Consider the following 19,981-nt stretch of genomic DNA (forward strand, 5'->3'; position numbering starts at 1 on the left):
GGTTGGGAGGAGATGATAAGAAATCATCAGATGCCCTTCATTTGCTTTCGATTATAAGACTTGTTTTGTTTAGGACCTTGTTTGTTATACATTCAAAGAACAACCTCGCTTCATTTAAAACAAAATATCGACCATCGAGGGTGAGGTGCGAAGTTAGTAACAGTCGGTGAGGAGGTATAACGTCCTTAGAAAAGATGGCGCGTTGGTTGCCAGGAGAACCCTGGCTGCTGATGGTGGATCACTCCGAGGGGCGGAGTCCAGGTCTAAAAGGCCACAAACGTTTCGGGGCTCTCGTGCTGACCGCCGGATTAGACACGCTTGAACTGGTCGGCCAGCGGACCGACATCTAAGTGTTTCACGCCTCAGATGACCGTTATGACGCAGGCAGCAGCGGTGGACGAAGGACACGGGTGGACTAGGAACTCAACTGGATCGAGTCATGTCAAAAGCACGGTTCTGGAACAAAGAATCGAGTGTTGAAGGGAGAATCATTTTTGCTGCTTAGTGCAGGGTACCGGAGGACACTCCGAAGACTTCCAGAACAGATCACACACCAACATCATCCTTTTGTTGATTACAAGCATCTAGCTCGCTTGCAATATAAATAGCTAGAATACGTCAATTCAGGAAGCTGATGCTTGGAAAAGTCATTACTGAAGATTTCTGGGATACGTTTATTTTTCAAACAAAATATAATTCCTACCTGCTTCAGATCAGGAAACTCAGATTTGATTGGTTGCTCGCCTCAGTTAGATGCAAAGACCAAAATGACGCATAAAGGTAAGGTCCAATTAAAACATCATATTATTGCAATTTTGTTTATGTTATTTTCTGTATATTTGCTTACAATTTATTCTAGAATAGTTGGACAAAAAATATTTTTTTAATGCAGCAATTTGTTCAAACATTCTATTCTCTTATAATCATCTTACCAACTTGAATTATGTTTCAGTATCTGTCGGGGAAATTAGGATAGCTCCCAAATACAGGTTAAAAATTTAACTCTAATTTCAATAAATCTTTTTGCTCAAGTATTACACAATTATAAGTGCTTCTTTTAGAATAAAAATATAGGCCTCAATACCATTCACGGCAGTAACAAAAAACAGACAGACATATTCTTAACAGTAATGCACTCATGAAAATTTTGAGCAATTACAGATTGTGGGTCAGGTTCTGGATATATGTAGAAGCTCACCACGACAAGACTGCAGCTTTCATGAAAAAGAATTCGAACTTGATATTTCTTTGTTCAGGGTGATATATGTCGACTAAAATGATATTGGTAAAAACGCAAGTGAAATTCATATATGATTTATGAAATATTTTATTCATAGAATATATATCTTGATAATACCCTGTCTTTATAAAATCATTATCCACAGAACCCCGTAATGTGGGTCTCTACCACGCTGGCGCCGCAACAGAATTGCTTCTCGAATCACTCGCTGGAATTTTAGACATGTCCTCATCCCAGAATTAGCATATATTCAATAAAAGGGAGTAAAGTGGTCGAGTGAATTTTAATGGATATACACGATTATCCCTTATCGCTGACGGGGTGAATAATTAGAATTAGTATCAAAGAAACATTCCACGGTACATGGTTAGTGTTCTCCTTTGTCAAATGCCATAAACCAGTTCGTAGTTGGCTCAAGGATACAAATGATCCCTAATATTATTGTCTACAGATATGCTAAAACACGGATTAAATTTATTTGTGCAGTTATACCCTCTTCACACTTGCCACAAACACCGCTAAATTACCGTTCCGAGACTGTGGCGGTGTTGCCTTTAGTGTGAATTCTCGGACCCGCAATAAACTACCCCGGGATAACCTCGCCTCGCAATAACTTTTCAACAAACTATCGCTTGGCAAGCAGCGGCACAGCCCAGCAATTGTCGCGGTATTCCTTCCAGGTGTGAAGGCACACCGCCACAACACCGGGATAAACCACTTGTGATATGTTTACTATAATGTAGGGGCGTCGTGGTCTAGTGGTTATCAATCTCGTCTTTCAATCTGAAGGACGTGGGTTCGTTTCCCCGCAAGTATTTCCGTTATATCATAGTCGGGTCACTCATGGTGTCACAAGCCTACACGTGTTTCGTTACGGAGGTACTAAAAATCACTTGGCTGCAGTGTAAATGGGTACATGAAATTTATCCCGGAACTGTGCCGGGATAACTTTTCAAATGTGAATGCATTTACATCGGTGTTGCCGTCCCGTGACAGCACCGGGATAAAATTTTAAAACCAGTGTGAGAGGAGTATTCGATCAGGAAATCTAAAATTACCAAATTGTCAATCATGGAGAGCTTTTGATTCACTTGTGCCTCTTGGAAAGTCTGTCATGGCATGCACCATAAATGAAAACGACTGCCCTCATCATGCTCATAGGGCATTCCAATTTATGCATTCACCTACGATCACCTATAGAGATCACCTAGAGGCGAGCTATTGTCAACTTTTTTTAACAATAATGCGGCTCGAAGTATGGAAGCCCATTTGGAATGATAATGGGTGTTGCTATGCCAGCAAAAAACTCTATATCTATATATTACATGTCAGTGGGTTCTACATTCCAGTGCAAATGACGATGATCTTTATTTGCACATGCTCTGGTTGCTTCAAGGCATTAAAAAACCGTTCCGCCATTTTTTTTTAAATCTCAAATTAGTTTCAATAACAGAAATAAACGAATGAGACGGAACAAATAAACAGTGGACAATTACAGTAAATAAATCAGTCGGTCAATAAGGGAAATCACGGGTGCATTATATGTTAAGGGGATAGACCAGTTTTTTTTTTCTCAATCCAAAGTGAATTGTGTGATGTACCAGGGAGATAGTTTTTACAGCAAAGAAGTTTGCATCTCACATTTACATGGTTCTGTATAAGTCATGCCGTTGCTCTCGTGCTGCCACAAACGTTGTAGCATTTCATTTCATTCCAGTGTTCGATGTAACTTTGTTTTGATATATTCTATGCACAAAATGTTTCCTCAAATTGAATTAATCGTTGTGAATACACCAGGAAACAAAAAACGCAGTTTTGATGGGAACGCATTCATCGTGATTGATAATCGTATTAAAAATAGCAAGCAGGTTGCCATTTGCTATAGGGGTAAGCACGATACCCACCCCCTCCCAGAATTCGCGCTTCAACTATACCCCACAAGCGAAACATTATCCCTCCTTATACGTTATTCGACTAACATTGCCGCACAGGACATGCCAATATGTTTTATGATATTCAGGGGCCGAGGGGGTTTTGAACAGCCCCCCCCCCCCGTCCACTTTTTTTTCAGTAAACGTATACGAAAAAGTAGAAATTATCATCTTGTTTTGATATAACTGTCCAGTCTCTCCCCACTTTCAAAACATTCAAATCAACCCTGCTGTAAGCAAAATTCTGCTTTTGGTTTAGTTAAAAGGCAAAGAGATAGAAACGAAAATCAGTCAACTACTGTAGGTTTTCTATGCACAAGTTTAAAAGGCATCAGACGTGTTAGAAACAAACAATTGGATATGGGGATACCAAAAGAAAAAGGGTTTGGTCCTTAATTCACATGAATTCATGTTTCTATACTCGTCTATTCGTGTAGCAGTTTTGGGAATATACAATTATATACAATAATTTTTACATTTTAAGCAGTGATATTCGCATTGTAATTATTTTTATACACTTTTTTTTTTGCTTACTTAAAATTGAAGTAAGAGTGTCAAAAAATGAAAGATCTGGGGAGCGTTTCATGAGAGGACTTGTCGGACATTTTAATCCGACAGTGACCATAGTAACAGTGCCTCTTAGCCAATCAGAATCAAGGAAAGTTGTCAGATCTGACAAATTGTCGGACAAAAATGTTGATGAAACACTCCCCTGTTCACTTCTCTCAATTTTCCTGACTTCAAGTCTAATTTGTTGGGAGAAATAAGAACTCGTCTACTCAATTATGAAGCAGCTAACAAACAAAAGCGGGTTGATAAGCAAAGGGCTCTAGCTAGCTCTTGTTCCTATAATATACAAATCCTACTGAGGCGCAATTCAGAACTCATTTAAAATCAAATCAGTAATTTCATGGCAAATATTTATTTCTTGATATGATATTTTGTCCGTGACTTTTTTTCTCACAACCCTTCTTATTCATTGTCAAATCTTTAGGCAGCATATTTACCATTTAATCAGTATTGAAATTGCTAATTTTATTCGGCTTTAGCCAATGCTAATTTTAAGTGGGTTTTTGTTGTGAGGCCATCCTGTTATGATCCTTTTATGATTATGATAATCATGTTTTTCTCGTTAGTTATTTACCATCAGCGTAATTCCAAGAAGACAGGGAATATCGAACTATAAACATGATAAAGTCCTCAATTAAGTTCTGAAAATTACAAAAGCACTCAATTTTTAAAAGGATTACAATGACCAATGCGCTGTAATATTTGTTGTGCAGTTTGTTTTGCAGAGAGGGATTTCCCCCTATTAATAGTCCGAATCTACTGATGATAGGTTTACCTCATATACATGTACATGTCCAATCATGTGGCACATGATTGTTTACGTGGTGTCCAGTGTTTATCATTGAGAAAGTTCCGGGTGAAACACATGTTTAGCAAGTGTATACATACATATATATGACAAACTATTTCCTTTTTTTATTACTTGTTATCAAGAGTTGCCGTTTGTAAACATGAAAAAATATAGAAATCGAATTATTTACATTAAGCAAGAAATCATTTGGTGTTGTTAACAAAAGGTAATTCTTGACATTGAGATTATAATATAAAAGAAAAAGCGGCTGGTCATGTCGGCACACACTGGCCAAAAACGTCTACGTGTGAGTGCCCCTGTAAGCTCGCCAATAGGTCACTGATACACATGCGTTGGATTTGAGGCCGCCTTCGCGCCTGAAAATTTTGGCGCTGATACACAACCGCCGATAGTGGACTGAAGGCCTCTCTAGATAAAGCCGGCCTCACGTCGCCATTTTCCATTTTATGTGTAAGGATCTCGGTGACCAATAGGAAAGTTTTCTATCATGCTGATGGTTGCAAGATTAATAACATTAGGTAATAGTAAGAGTAATTGTTTCAATTTCATTGGGTTTTTTCTTCATATTATTTTGCACAGCCTCATCGTACAACGGGTCAGCACTAGCAGCTGTATCGCGCTTTTATAGTGAAACATTAAAACGAAAAAAAACATATTGTGGCTTAAAATTATAATATATTTTAAACACGTTTCTCAAACAGCTTACAACTATCTTCTTAAATAGTTGGAAAATATTATGTACAAGCTTGTGGTCAAGTACCTGTCATTTACATGGTAGGAATAACTTAACTAATATACTACTTGAGTGTCTTGGAAGTCTGCCAGACAACCTAAACAACAGAGGGTCGACGCCTGACCCATGTGGGACACCAATAGGCAGATCGAGAACATTTGAGACTGCCCCGAGACTGTTACCTTTCTCATCATAACGTCTTCTCCGTAGGCGATATTATGGATAGAATTTAATACATTCGAGAGCCTGGCCGTTGATCTTGAGATTATTTTGAAATGTTTTGACAAATTATGAGTGATCTATCGTCACAAAGACACTGATCACATGGAGTAGTTGGCAAGATAGTATTCTCACTATTCATGCACATCAGTAAATCATTTTTGTGTACACGCTTATGTTTTCACATCGTAGATGAATAAGAAATATTGATCATTTATCTCCAATCTGTCTGTCGATTTTTCCAGGTCAAGGTGGTATCAATCAACTTGGGGGCGTGTTTGCCAATGGTCGACCCCTCCCCATCCACATACGTCACCGCATTTTGGAACTGGCTCATCTTGGACTCCGCCCATGTGATATCTCGAGACAGCTACTCGTATCCCATGGTTGCGTCAGTAAGATACTGAGCAGGTGAGAGACTATTCGCTTGGAAGCAATAAGATAGTAATTTAAGTGTGACGCAAGGGAGAAGGTGGCGGTGTGTGGGGGGTGGAGGGGCGTATGGTCTAAAGAAGGCGTTATGTTATGTTTTCATCGAATAATAGAGGTATTTTAGTCCAACGATTTCAAACTCTAATTTTTTTCTCCCTTTTTCATGTTTTGGTTACCATTCCCCCGTTTTCTCTGATTTGTATAACTACACGTCTCTCTTTTTTAAAACTATATATACATGCACTTTTTTAAAACAAAATCACTGGGGCCACCTGCCCCTGTGGAGGGGTTCTAATCAGAACGATCAAGTCACATTTTGTTTTCTTGTATATTATTTTTACTGTATTAATTCTTATCCAGCTACGTTGAAATTGGGCCGATGAGAGCATATAACCAAGGAAATTGCAGTGCACAAGCTTTTTACGAGACAACTTGTAAGCTAATAAGAGACGACAAGCATCCAATGTAACCCCTCATTAATTTATTTTACACATGTGTGTTATTACTCTAGATCACGGAAAATTTAAGAAATTTTCATTTCTTGGATGATTTGTTACAAAAATTCGTGCGAGCTCAACAAAATGAAACTGTTCACTCCTGTCCCATCACAATTCAAATCCAATGTTTTGTTGCATAAAATGATACATGCATTAAAAAACAATTCAACCAATTTCAAAGCCACCTGTATATCCTTTAATTAAATAGAAAAAAAATATCTGCGAAAATTTTGACCCTGAAATTTCGGTATTATTACATGCTGGAGAAGTGGATTTTTTTTTTATTGTGCCTGACAATGACTTTCTTGCAAGATTGAAATTATCAGATTTTGTCTTCCATTGATGAACCATCAAGCTTGATAAGTAAGTATCACAATAGTTTTGTAAAACGAATTAATAAAACAAATACAATGTCTTCAAACATGATTATTTTCTACAAGTTTATTAAAGTTTTGTATATGTTTGTTTTGGTGTATTTTCATCAGGTTTGCTGAAACGGGATCAATCTTACCGGGAGCCATTGGCGGGAGCAAACCCCGTGTGTCCACTCCCGCTGTGGTGACACGCATCGCACAGTACAAGCAGGAGAACTCCTCCATGTTTGCCTGGGAGATCCGGGAGCGATTGCTCCTGGATGGAATCTGCAGCAAGGAGACACTGCCCAGTGTGAGCTCCATCAACAGGATCCTCCGAAACTGCTCCTCCGAACCCGAAGACAGAAAAGGTGAGAGAAGTGACGTCATCTATATCTGGTTTCTTCTCCTCTTCATTTAAAAATTTACCTGCATAATCAATCTCTAACGGTAATTTGTTCTAGTGTTTTGTCGAGTCTGTCGACATAATGACATCGTTCCTCTGCAAACCAAAATAGATAGGCCTAATTCAAATTAAGAATGGCACATAGTAATCACAACTTGTAATTAAAAAATATCATGTACTAGTGACTGAATTGAGTAGAATTTCTTGGGATGAAGCACACGGCATGCTTTTAACAATCAATAAATCACAAAAGAATGAGAAAAATATAGTTTACCCAATTCGAATTATCATCATGAATTAACATATATTCGGAAAGACGAAAGTATGTCAAGGTAGAAACTGCAATTGACACAAACCACTTGACTTAAGATGAGCCACATCAGACATTTAATATCCTAATCAACTCTTTCTTTTGCCTGGCAGAGAATTTGAACGAAGATCCATTGCTTCACACCAAAGATTCGGATTGCCTTCACCTACCAAGCAGCCTGTCCCCCACATCACCGAGACGGTTTCCCGATGACAGGAGGTCCTTGTCGACGTCACCGACCGACGTCTCGTCCATGACGCCTTCATCGCGACGATCGTCCTTTGCCGTCGACGACATTTTAGGGCTTCGAGATCCCCAGCCGACAAAGAGATCAAGAATTGAAATCGTCAGGAACGACAAGGGTAATCCTGACGAGCCAGGTGAGGAAATGGCTTCTGAGAATATTTCAGTTTATTTTATTTCCATCTATTTATTATTATTATTTGTTTATTTAGTTATTTATTTTTGGAAGGGAGGGGGGTACATGCGGTTTGCTACCGCACAATACCAGAATGCAGAGGGTCATTTCGCAAATTCTTTTGCCGAAATGTTTTCCTTTTAATTCCCACCTCATCGAACTACCCCCCACAAAAAAAACATTACCTTGATACAAACATTTCTGACAGTAAAGATTGACTATGTATCATTTCATTTCATCCAATTATTAGCACCCCATGAATCATATTGTGGCTTTCTATTTCTACCGTCCTACATATGATATTGTATGGAAGATGTAGAGTTCTTTAAAAGAAAAAATAGAGTCACTACTAACCAACCAACCAGCAAAAGGGGATTTTACTTTATCTAATCCATTTTATTTTATGCCATCGGTTGTCTTATGATTGTCTATATCATTTTCAGTTTTTGATAAATCATTTTCAGCTATTGATTTATTCTTATGATGACACGATACAAGAAGGATTAGGATATTTTCAATATCTTTGGGTGGCCTTACTCGAAAATACTTCTTTGCTTTGTCACTCTGAAAGGCTGTAAAACATTCCATCATGGGATAATGTACACTTATCAACACGATCCATAATCATATTATTAAGTCGGTAGATGAAAGTCCAAATGGGTAATTGCATTTTGATAGAACTGCACACGTATTTGCGTACATGAATCGAACATAATCGATAAAGCGTTAGCCTGCCAACAAATAAATATGGGACATTCAAAATGAGATCGCCGATTCAAAGACAACATTTTGCCCACCGCTTGGACATAATCCTCCCTGGGTCCGAACTCGGGATCCATTATGAAATCGTCACCTTTTTCCCGAGCAATGGGTGGCAATCAACAAACATTGACCGATGATGTCGATACTTCATAAAGATACCGCTAATTAAGGCCTAAATCTGCCAGAATCCAATATTTCACCAGACACTATCCCGCAGGGCAGCCGTCTGTGTAATTCGAACATACTATTTTATGATCGATACGACATGATTATAGGTCACTTTGAAACGATTAGAAGGACCAATAGCTTGTATTTATGAAAGAGGCGGATTATGACTCGACTTGTGATATAGTGATGCAGCATAGCTTGCTATGTGTAATTCCGCATTTACCTTTTACTTTTAAAGAAAAAAAAGTAAGTCCATCATTAGGACCGTATTTTGAATTATGTTTAAAAGTTCTCTAGAAATAATTTTAAAAAGCTATAGAAAACAAGAAATTTTCTGGCCCGTTGGCGACGACCACTCGCGTAAAAATGAAATGCATGAAAATGCTAACATTACAGGCCCACTTCCTATTTGTGAGTCCTGTCTTCTTTATCGTAAAACTGAATTAAAATGTTCTAAATGCATTCTTAAACAGGTTGAATATGCCATTTTGTCTAATTTTTCTGTAGTCCCCCCCCCCTCATTCAGTCCACGACAGGCAAATTTCCTTGTAACATACTTTTCAAGCAACCAGAAGCCCTCGCCCTCACGTTAAGTCTAGAACCATGCCCAAATTTATTGATAACACAAGTTCTCCAAGACCTCTTCATTGGATGCTTTTAGTCTAGCATGCATTTCATGAGGAAATGAGATTATGATTTGTATAAAATATCAAAAAGAAATAGTTGGCAAAAAGAAGCTGCTGTAAACTGCTTATCTAAAAAAAAGAGCCAATGGAGTAAATAAGAGAGTCAAAAGGGGCCTAAGCTTTCGACCCTAGCAGAATCTTCTTCGGAGGCAAAATGACCAAAAAGATTGTAAGAATGATCTCTGGCTCAGTCAGCCCGGATAATTTATAATGATGTATTATACTTCATTTAGGAGTGCCATTGTCTCTTTCAAAAGTCAACATCTATCGCATCTATCATTAAGGTATTATGATGGAGAGTATTGCTTATCCAAATGAGATGGGTTGGAATATCGATATTGAAGAAGCCTGTAAAATCATGTAATCGAAAGGGAAAACTCAATTAGGCAAAGAACGAAATCGTTATAAATAATCTTCGGAAGTCGTTACGACTTATTCAATGACTTTATACTGTAAATGGGATTGAGGTGCATTAAAAGTCCCATTAAACCCTGGGTGTAATTGTGCCCGTTGTTTATTTGCATGAATAAATGTTTCGTTGCGCCAATGCCGCGTGATATCTGGCGATCGATCGCAATCAATCGGTTAAAAGGCCTTCCATGACGGCACTCACTTTGTGTTGTATCGATTGCAGGCAAAATTAGTATCTGCGTAATATTTACCTTTTTTCGTTTGGCAAGCCGACAAAGGAAAATTAGAAAAAAAAGCTATATACATTTTCGTATTTATGAGTTGTCTATATCCCCCTTCAAATCGTGAAACCGACATATCATTCCTGTCAGGAAATGAATTCGATTTTACGAGATAAGCGTATAGAAGGCGGGGAAATGGGCTGGCGGTCTTACATTTGTTGTTGTCGATGTTGTAGTTATTAGAGGTAATTACTTCTGTGACGGCGTGCATACAAACGGTCACAGTGGACGGTCACGTATCGACCCTATGCCACAGAAAAATGAAACGCTTTTATGACGGCATTTCATACCGAAGAATGGATCTAACAAACCGATTTTCTTCGAGGTCGTTTTTTTCCTTCACTGGGCGAACATCTATAGCCTATTATCTCCTTATCATATCGGTTTGTAATCGCTGCTTTGGATAACATCATCATTGGCAGAATTCCGAACAGAAGAAGTTTTGTTTCGATGTCCTTGGAAATTAATCCAAGTCGATACGCTTTTATAATCCTTTCATTTGTTCTTTCATCGTAATTTTTTATTCCTCAGATCAAAAGAAGGCCCGACGGGAGTCGGGAGATGTTGGAGATTGCGATGTTAAGAAATCTGTAGAGCGCCCTCCATCAGACATTCCTCTTCCCCAAGCAGAAAAATGGCTCGACAATAAGGTAACTCTTCATAAAAGGGGCAGCTTTTATATAATCCCATTCGGGAACTTCTTCAGTTCTTGACATATACAAAATAAAATACATGTAGCAAATGAAATATCATCTCTTTACAAATACAAATGTAGATACTCTTAACACTATACATTTTCTGTTCTTTTTTTTGGGAAGCACTTACATAATATATCAAATATTCTCCATATTTCTTTAACTAGCTTCTTATTCTTTTTTTTTTTGCTGAATAGTTTCAGGGAAGTACCTACTTCTATACTTGACAGTCAGTTATAGTTTTCCTCCACGTAGTTCCAGCGTACTGCAGTACATCATTATTTTAATTCACCCCCAGTGCCTTATCAATTTAAGGATTAACATAAGTTTAAGGCATCACGAAATTTGTCTTCCTCTTTAAAGCACCGCATTTAAGAGCTTTTGAAAATAAACATCACTCTAATTTATCCCAAACATGAAACTTTGATATAGAAGAGATTATATCGATTTTGTTGTATTTTGTTCAGCTAAATGATAATGGTTTTAAATTATGCCCGTAAATGATTTCGTCCTCGCCGTCTCTCTCCCTCTGAAAGACCACAGGTGGTTATTCATAGATTAACTCTGTATGTGCAAAGCTTATGATTACTTTTGATCACATGAACTACCATTGCATGAATTCAAGAAAAGTCGATAGTCATATTAACGAATTGCGATGATTATCTTATTATCGCTTAGTCAAAAAAGCGTGTCTTTAAAACACCAAGGACGGCCGTAACATGGGTCAAAAGAAGAACATAATTGGGCAATATAGCCCTACTGAGAGAAAGGATAGTTTATAATCTAACACTTTTCAGGTGATTCATTGATCTCGAATTGTGTGGTCTCTTTTTTTTACCGGGCTGCAAAAATCGAACATAAGAAGTTAATAGCTTTTCAAATCATTTCATGACTTTATCATAGTGAAGAAGACTAGTGAGGACAAGGTTATCTATAATTTGTCAAGTTTAGACACTTTTAAACTTATTTAATATATTTTCTCAATCATAAAGGTATCTAGGACATATTTCAGTTATAATTAGGGATGAATAGGTAGTTCGGTTTGTACGTGAATCTTGATCTTGTTTTTATCTTGCGAAATTAAAAAAATCGATTTTTATCCTGTTTATCATGAAAGTAAATCCCTAAATGTAGTTTAGCAACTACCAGAAAAATATGAAAGTCTTTAAGAAGTCAATCGTTCAAAAAACCATGTTGTTTTGCGATGAAAAAAATCGGCCCTACATCTTTCAAACAGTTCTAAACTTTGAAAATGTTGATAAAATTATTCTTTAAAAAAATCAGGGAAATTAATTGAAGTATGTTTTGTACGTTGCAAGTGTCATTGGAGATGTTTTCTTCAGCAAGCCAACAAGGTATGATTCGGCAGTACGACCATTAAAGATATGGATTTGGGTATTAATTCGCTGAGCTGGCGATACATTTCGCGGTTTTAAGAAAGACTGTTATTATTGTCCAAGTATAGAAGAGTGGTTACACCGCAAAATGACGAATCAAATTAAGCAACGATCACGTTAGAATTTTTTTGGAATCACGAGCGAAAATGAAAAGAAGTTATTCTAAAAAATAAGTTAGAAGCTCTGTGCGGTAAATATATGATACAACTGAGAAATGAGAGTAATGTCAAGAAATGAAATGGAGGCCTATACGATCGAATTTCTTCTTTTTTCGAAAGTGTTGGATTATTGGATAACATTGCAGCTAAAACCGCTGTATGGTGTAAGAGGAATAAAAAAAGGCAAAAAGGGAGTTTTTATGGAAACGCAAAAAAAAAATGCAGTTCGTTCACAAAACAAGACAAGGTATTTTTTCATAGACGCTCCAAGACCCCCCCCCCCCCCGACACACACATTCACACACCTCAATATTGTATTTTTCAACATTTAAGCCTTTACACACACGCACGCACGGACGGACTCACAAATAATATTTCAATATATGAACTATTCCACACATGGTTGAGGTGATGTTCAAACTCATTTCACTTGCACACCTCTACACACACACTCCCTCGCTCACACACACGCCCGCACACACATCTTCACTCTCCAAACCCTTTCCAATGATATTCTGTGTGTCATTCAAAATATATAAGCAAACAAAGTGACAAATGGCGTAGTTTTAAATTTTTGCAATTGCATACACCAGCTACACACCGTCCAATACCATAACACCCACCCTATCACACACAAGACCACGCACTCACTCATTTTTTTTCCTTTCATTTAATTTATTCATTTTCCGTTTCCAACAAAATGATATACATTCATCACAAACAAATCATAAACAAATTCCAAATATATATTCAAAAATATTGTAATGAATGAAATAAATAATAAGTTTAAACAATAATGAAATTAAAAATGGGAAAGAGGGTGTTAAAAAGCTGGGCTTGTCTAGTGCATTCCAATCATACATTAGTTAAACAAGGAGATCTAGACCAGCTATTGTCTAAAATATTCCCAACAAGCTCCCATTTATGTACACCTGCAACATGTTGAGAAAATCATACGTTATACTTTGTCAAAGCGGGGAATGTGATTATGAACGCAAACAAGCCTATTAAAGGCGAAAACATTGGTAAACATCACCAATATTTACCAAAACTACATAAAGTTCAAACAATATATTTTTGCATATTTAACAAAATCAACCTATACAGTTCTTTATACCCAACTAGCTTAATTGAGTTGCTTAAAGAGTGAGCTACACATCTCCATTTTCATTTATTACTAATGTCACATTTCACAACATAATATATGACATGTCTTTCACGGTGTTTGACAATATTCAAGCAAAAAGATCATTAATGGGTTTCCAGGCTTTCCCATCTCTTTTAAAAAGAGATTTAATTGATTTTTCAAACTTTCGTATCATAAGATGAAATCAATGACTGGAGTGTTCGTGACATGGATTAAGAAACACCTCTTCGTGTTCTTGAGTTTTAAAGTGGGGTGTTATTTGATGACCACTCCATCTTTGCCTTGTCCACTTCACTAAAAAAAGGTCACGCCACTCAGGATTTGTAATGAGCAGGATAATTATACACATTTGCCACTCTCGACCCAGGTGTAGTAAATTTATACTGTCATGAAACACATAAGTACTATTTTAGTCTCTCCTAAACTAACATTGCGAATTAATCAGAGTTCATACATACACACACACATACGTACATAATGTGAATGTATTTATATTTTATTTGTTCTCTTTATCTTATGCCATTACCTTGGGTAAGTTATCGACATCCTCGCTATCAAAGCAGCCGCTAACAATTTGAGGAACAATGACTGTGTGAAACCATGCGCACCCAGCCGTTCGTCAAATCTTCTGGATAAAAGATGCCCAAATCAATAAGGAATCGTCCTACTTAAGAACTATTCTCCAACTCTATACTGATATCAAGGCTGCTTGGATAATTGAATAAACGGGTTGTCGTCATCTATTTTCAATTTGTAGAAAACAGAATAAGGTTACTTCATGAAGAAACAAGTCCAAAGGATTGACGATACTGAGATAGAACCGCGCTAGCAACGAAAATCTGCCCACGTAAACATTATTGTTTACCAGCAACCTTCTCTTGCTATTAAAAAGAGGGGTTTTCCCCTTTATTTTGACACATTGATTAAAAAGACTTACAAAAAAGACAATCGTCTTTGTTAATGGACTTTTTACTATTATAGTATTACGTTCGTAATGAGGAAAATAATTATCTTTCGAAGAACGGCAAGCAGCTTGGGGTTATATCTGTACCCAGGGACGCTATCGTTCCCTCCGAAATTGTCTTCCATGCGTCAGATAAATCCAAAACAAAGTTTGGTCAGTCAAAGACTACGCCTCATAAATATTACAGTACATAAAAACTAATTTATTTGTAACGCCTCTGGCAAATCAGCAGCTCAATCTCACGGTTGCGGATTTAATTCCCAGTATGTATTTTTTAAATAACAAATTTTCCTCCCATTTTAATTGAGGCAAGGCTTAGAAAAGAATAAAAGTACAAGACATGTATCCTACACTGTTACAAAACCCTGATCTTATAGGGGTAAAAAAGAAGATTTTGCAGAAAGCAATAACAGAATCATTCTGTAAAATCATAAAACAGGAACTTTTCTGCAATTTAACAGAAAATGTCTGTCTAAAAAGGGGAATATGGTGCTTTATTTAAAGAAATTTGTAAGGTTCCATACACCAAATACCAATTTCCTGTAATTTTACATGATATAATGTAGAATTGCGCAATCTGGTAAGATTACAGGTGTTCTCGAGACTCTGCTGCAGGAACTTCTTTTATTAATTTTAAGGATAAATTTTTCAACAGTGTAATTGAAAAAAGTTTGAAGGAAAAGGTTCGCTATCTGGATCCTTTTCCCTAAACGCGCCAACGTTTTGCACTGTTTTGAATGAGACTATGGGACATGACCACAAACAATCGTCCTCCAACGGATGATCAATACGCAACAATTACCCAATCGATACCATTGGTCCTCTCGATAGTACTTCAGTCACGCCATTCGATCGAGTTGTCATTCTTCCCATTACACCTGCACGCCTATTAGGGCGATACCAGGTGTTTACGATTGGTGTAATCGAGAACCAATAGTCTTTTCAAACAATCGTTTGTCGCATTCCCCGGCATCGCCGCACCCTATTACTTGTTGACTAAAAAAGTAATACACACTCATAAGTAGAATCAGAATTAGTAATATTTACATACAGAATGACAGCTGGATTAAGGAAAGAAGACGTGGGTACAGTTGTAAACCCACTGAATAAAATTATGTCTGTTCCTGCTGGGAAACTTGCGTTGTTTGTATTTTGACATGCACAGGCACAGATAAATCAATACATGAAACAAACGATGTGAATGATTGCGAGAGGGTTCTATGATTCAATGAGCAATTTTCCGTCGCTCAAATTCTCCTTTTGTTGGATTTGCAGATCGACGAGAACGTCTGTTTTAATGAGACAAAGTGAAAAGTGGTCTCTCTCCAAAAACTTTCGAAATTGATTTTTTTTCCCTTTACGATACGATACACAAATAAATCCCACCGTGTTAGAAGAATCCACATATTCATGTCTTTCCATGCTTTAAACTGTCACACAACGACTTTGTGACATCACTGTTTGCAGAATGATATCGAAAGTGCCAAAGATGTCCTTACCGCGCATTCTTTATCATGTTTATTGATTTTGCTTATGACTTCATCTTACGTTGCATTTTCTATCAGCCTGAAGAGACTACTGTACAATTTCTTGCTTTGTATTTCTATTTTCAACAGTACTAACAGTTCTCTCATCTGCTCATAGATACTGCAAATATTGGGAATCGATCACATTCTTTTAGAACATCACCTTTTTATCATTGTTTTTCTCTCTCTCTTGTCATTAATATTGACACATCTTGTTAATATTTCATTTTGCCATTGTTGAAACTCATCAGTATTTTATTGATTTCCAGTATCTTTGAAGTTTGATGTATAATTTGTATAATTATATGAGATATGGATTTATTGTATAATTCATAATCGTATTTTAAATAATTTGTAAAACTTGTTAATGGAATGTGTATTTGGATTTGAGAGAATACAATAAAAACATCCTTAAGACAAAAAATAAAACAAATTGCAATTGATAAGCCGAAGGGAACATCTATCAACTCCCTCTATGGTCCCTGAATAACAGTTTCGTCACTGCCCTGTCTAAGGCTCACGGGTTAGAAGTCCACTCCAGGGGAGCGTTTCATCAATATTTTCATCCGACAAGTTGTCAGATCTGACATCTTTCCATGATTTTGATTGGCTGAGAGGCACTTTTCCTATGGTAACTGTCGGATAAAACGCCCGACAAGTCCTTTCATGAAACGCCCCCAGGACCCCGTTGCATAAAAGTTTATACCAATGTAACTCTGCCATCGAATGGTAACTACCATGGTAACGATGCTCAATAGTCAGTCATAATAGAGGATTCCTTGATAGTTATCACTAGATGGCAAAGTTACCATTATGGTAACTTTTTTGCAAAAAAAATGTCCGCATTGTGCTACACTAAACAAGGTGCAGTAAACAGCAATGGGGATAGGCCTATAAGATTAAGTGCCATTGTGTCTGCTCAGCTACTAGTATATGATGTATGATATCTTCTCTTCATTCTATTTCTTTTAAATTTTATAGAATGTGTATTCTCATTCTTTACCATTAAGAAAATGCTTGCTTTTTCATTATTTCATTTACAGGCACTGAAATTATTACAGCAGCATTCTGGAGCCGACGGGTCCAAAGCAGTGGTGGAATTACCTCCTTCGACGACATTTCTTCCAACCCGACTTCCATCCATTCCCCCTCATCATCCACTGGCGAACACCAACCTCCCTCTGGCACGATGGGCGTTACCGTTCCTTACTCTCCGAGGAGGGCAACACTTCCCACAGCACCAAAGACCGGCCCTACCGTTTCACCCCGCTACCATACCCCACCACCCCCATCACCATCCCCAACCCACGATACAGCCTCCGCACATCATACCACACCAATCTTTCGTGCCTCATCCCGGCATTCCGCATCCTGCCATGGTGCACCCGAGATTCGCTCTTCCGATCATGGATCCAGACGAACACGATGTTCCCGCGGGAAAAAGGAGCGCTCTCAAACCCGCCATTATCGGGAACGACATCAAGCCCCGCATCATGCCGTTCTGCATTCCCGCCGCTGTTCCAAGTAAACTGATATCATCATAATGAAATGCATGCTTTCCAGCATATATAATGACTATTACGATAACCTATTTCGAGACTATTGTGCTTTACGATCAATCAAAGTTGTACATAATGATGACAATATGCTGATTTTTTTTTTCCAAAGCGAATTGACAATCGTATCTCAGTAATGACATTCATCTACGTTTTGTTTTCAGTCACGCTAACGAGGGAAGTCTGAAACTTCTCAAGATTCTCCCCTTCTCATAAACCTTTACAATAATGTAATATGATATATCTGATAACCACAACTATTAGGTTTCTGAAGCAATAATGGTTGAAGTTTTTTTGTCATTGAATCAATTTCATCAGCAATACTGTAAATATCATGTTCATCACACATTTTCCATATGTTGTGTTCTACAGAAGTCGAAGAATTGCAAAAGTCACAGTATTATGGCTTAAGGGAGAATGCAATTTTTTTGGATAAAGATTTCTTTACAAGATTTCTTAACACTTTTTTTCTCAAAATAGACAAGATTGGTTGTGGATTGTATTATTTTACCTCAATAGCCACAAGACAACGCATAAATTATGTTCGCCTCTGAACTGCATATGACAACCTACATGTCTGCCTTAATTGTGATTCTGTTATAGTAGTTGTCGTGACCAGTTCTAATTTTGAAATTTCATATTTGATTGAAATCCGGATTCAATGCATTACTATCAGCAGAAGATATGAACACATTTTAGTCACCGGAAATGATTATAACGTAGTAATCACTCGTATGAGGGAGGAAGCACGTATAGGCCTACCTAAATAGCCTATAGGTGAATCTGAGCTCAGCGATTCTTATCGCAATTCCCTTTTCCCCAAAAATATATTGAATTAAAAGGATTTTACATTGTTTTGTTTTCTTTAAGAACCCTATTCTTCTGATTTTTTTTTCAGAATTGATTGGGGAAATAAATCCACAGGTTAGCTGCAGGCACGATTATAGCTGCAGCATAGTTTCAGTTGTCTATGGCTAATGCGAAATTTGACACAATCACTGGGATGTGATGTAGATTCTTAACGTTGATAGATTAAGACAATGAGATTTTACACTGCAAACATGGCAAAATACTGGTGTTATTTTACACCAGCTCGGTATCCATATCGGAAAACAACAAAAGAAGTCTTGGAACAGGACTACTTCGGCTTTAGGCCAACGCCAAATAGGCTTTTAAATAATACTAATCATCGTTAGATCAACACCGGTATGAATCTTAACTGGTGTTGTTTCACCACTTCCCTGGTGTTTTCCGATATAGATACCTGACTGGTTTTAAGTTAACACCGGAGTTTTGCAGCGTATAAGGGTTTCGGTGTCTGATACAAAGAAACTAATATATTCTATTACGTTTAACCAATGATTTTAATAATGGCCACCATATCGGATGGTATCTTTACCTATATTTTTTTGTAGTACAAAATGTGTACCAAAAAAATCGGCTGCGATGCAGGACATACAATTTTAATGAAGGTATGTCCGTCCTTGTCCTACTTAGCAAATGGTCATATTATGCTAACAGTCAGCCAATAGTCTATATCTAGGAATGCACTGAAATTGTCAGTATTGCCAATTTTTATGAAACTGTGCCCGGTTAAGCTGATGTGGTACCACGCCAGTGCCTTAAAGGCTCTGTATGAGTCAAAATACGAAAAAAAGGAAACATAATTATAATTCAAACGTGTGGGAAACTGATGTGCAGTCACAACACGTAAACCCATTATGTCCGGGATTATGCTTCAGCTTCGCTTTCTGTTGCACAATCTTCAATTAACAGACTGGAGCATTATCGGTGACTTACAGTTTCATGTGAATGTTCATTCATTTAATCCGAATGTTATCGTGTAAAATAATGTTGAAGCTTAACGTGTTCAGATATACTGATGTCGAATCCTTTAAGTGCACTTATAATTTATTAGGGTTTTCCTTAATCCTCTGCAATTCCAATGAATTGCAAATGTTTGTATTTCAGTTATGAAAGAAGTTAGCCGACATGTAGGCGTTATCATGTGTGTTAGGACTATGTTATGTTCTATAATAATGCAATATTGGTATACAAAATGTTTGTACATACAAATATATAGTGTAATAAATTTGAAGATATCGCAAATCTCTGTTTTCGTGCTTAGTTCTTACATGTCTTTTGTTTTGTCGTGGTGCTTGGTTTCTATTATGGTCAAGTTTAAATTCATGTCCAATTTAAATCCTGGAACGGTACGTTGGTGTTTCTTTTCACTGCCTAATTTTACTTATTTTATATAAAGCAACAATAAACCTTTTCTTTTAGCAATGATTAGTAAGTATCATGTAC

General features: G+C 37.3%; 1 protein-coding gene across 1 annotated transcript; it reads left to right on the forward strand.

Annotated features, from left to right (window-relative positions):
• Positions 1–285: 285 nt before the first annotated feature.
• On the forward strand, positions 286–19,775 carry LOC121407913 (paired box protein Pax-2a-like). Its single transcript, XM_041599156.1, has 6 exons — positions 286–780; positions 5,750–5,915; positions 6,919–7,157; positions 7,616–7,882; positions 10,760–10,878; positions 17,159–19,775. The coding sequence occupies exons 1-6, from the start codon at positions 768–770 to the stop codon at positions 17,657–17,659; spliced, it is 1,305 nt and encodes a 434-aa protein (XP_041455090.1). The 5' UTR covers positions 286–767; the 3' UTR covers positions 17,660–19,775.
• The last annotated feature ends 206 nt before the right edge of the window (positions 19,776–19,981 follow it).

Source organism: Lytechinus variegatus, chromosome 2 (assembly GCF_018143015.1).
Source record: "Lytechinus variegatus isolate NC3 chromosome 2, Lvar_3.0, whole genome shotgun sequence".
Taxonomy (NCBI): Eukaryota; Metazoa; Echinodermata; class Echinoidea; order Temnopleuroida; family Toxopneustidae; genus Lytechinus; species Lytechinus variegatus.

Excerpts from the sequence above, each read along its gene's own strand:
- LOC121407913 (XM_041599156.1), top strand. Across the intron at positions 5,916-6,918 it reads GTCAGTAAGATACTGAGCAG|GTTTGCTGAAACGGGATCAA; the intron begins GTGAGAGACTAT and ends TATTTTCATCAG. Across the intron at positions 10,879-17,158 it reads AAAAATGGCTCGACAATAAG|GCACTGAAATTATTACAGCA; the intron begins GTAACTCTTCAT and ends TTTCATTTACAG.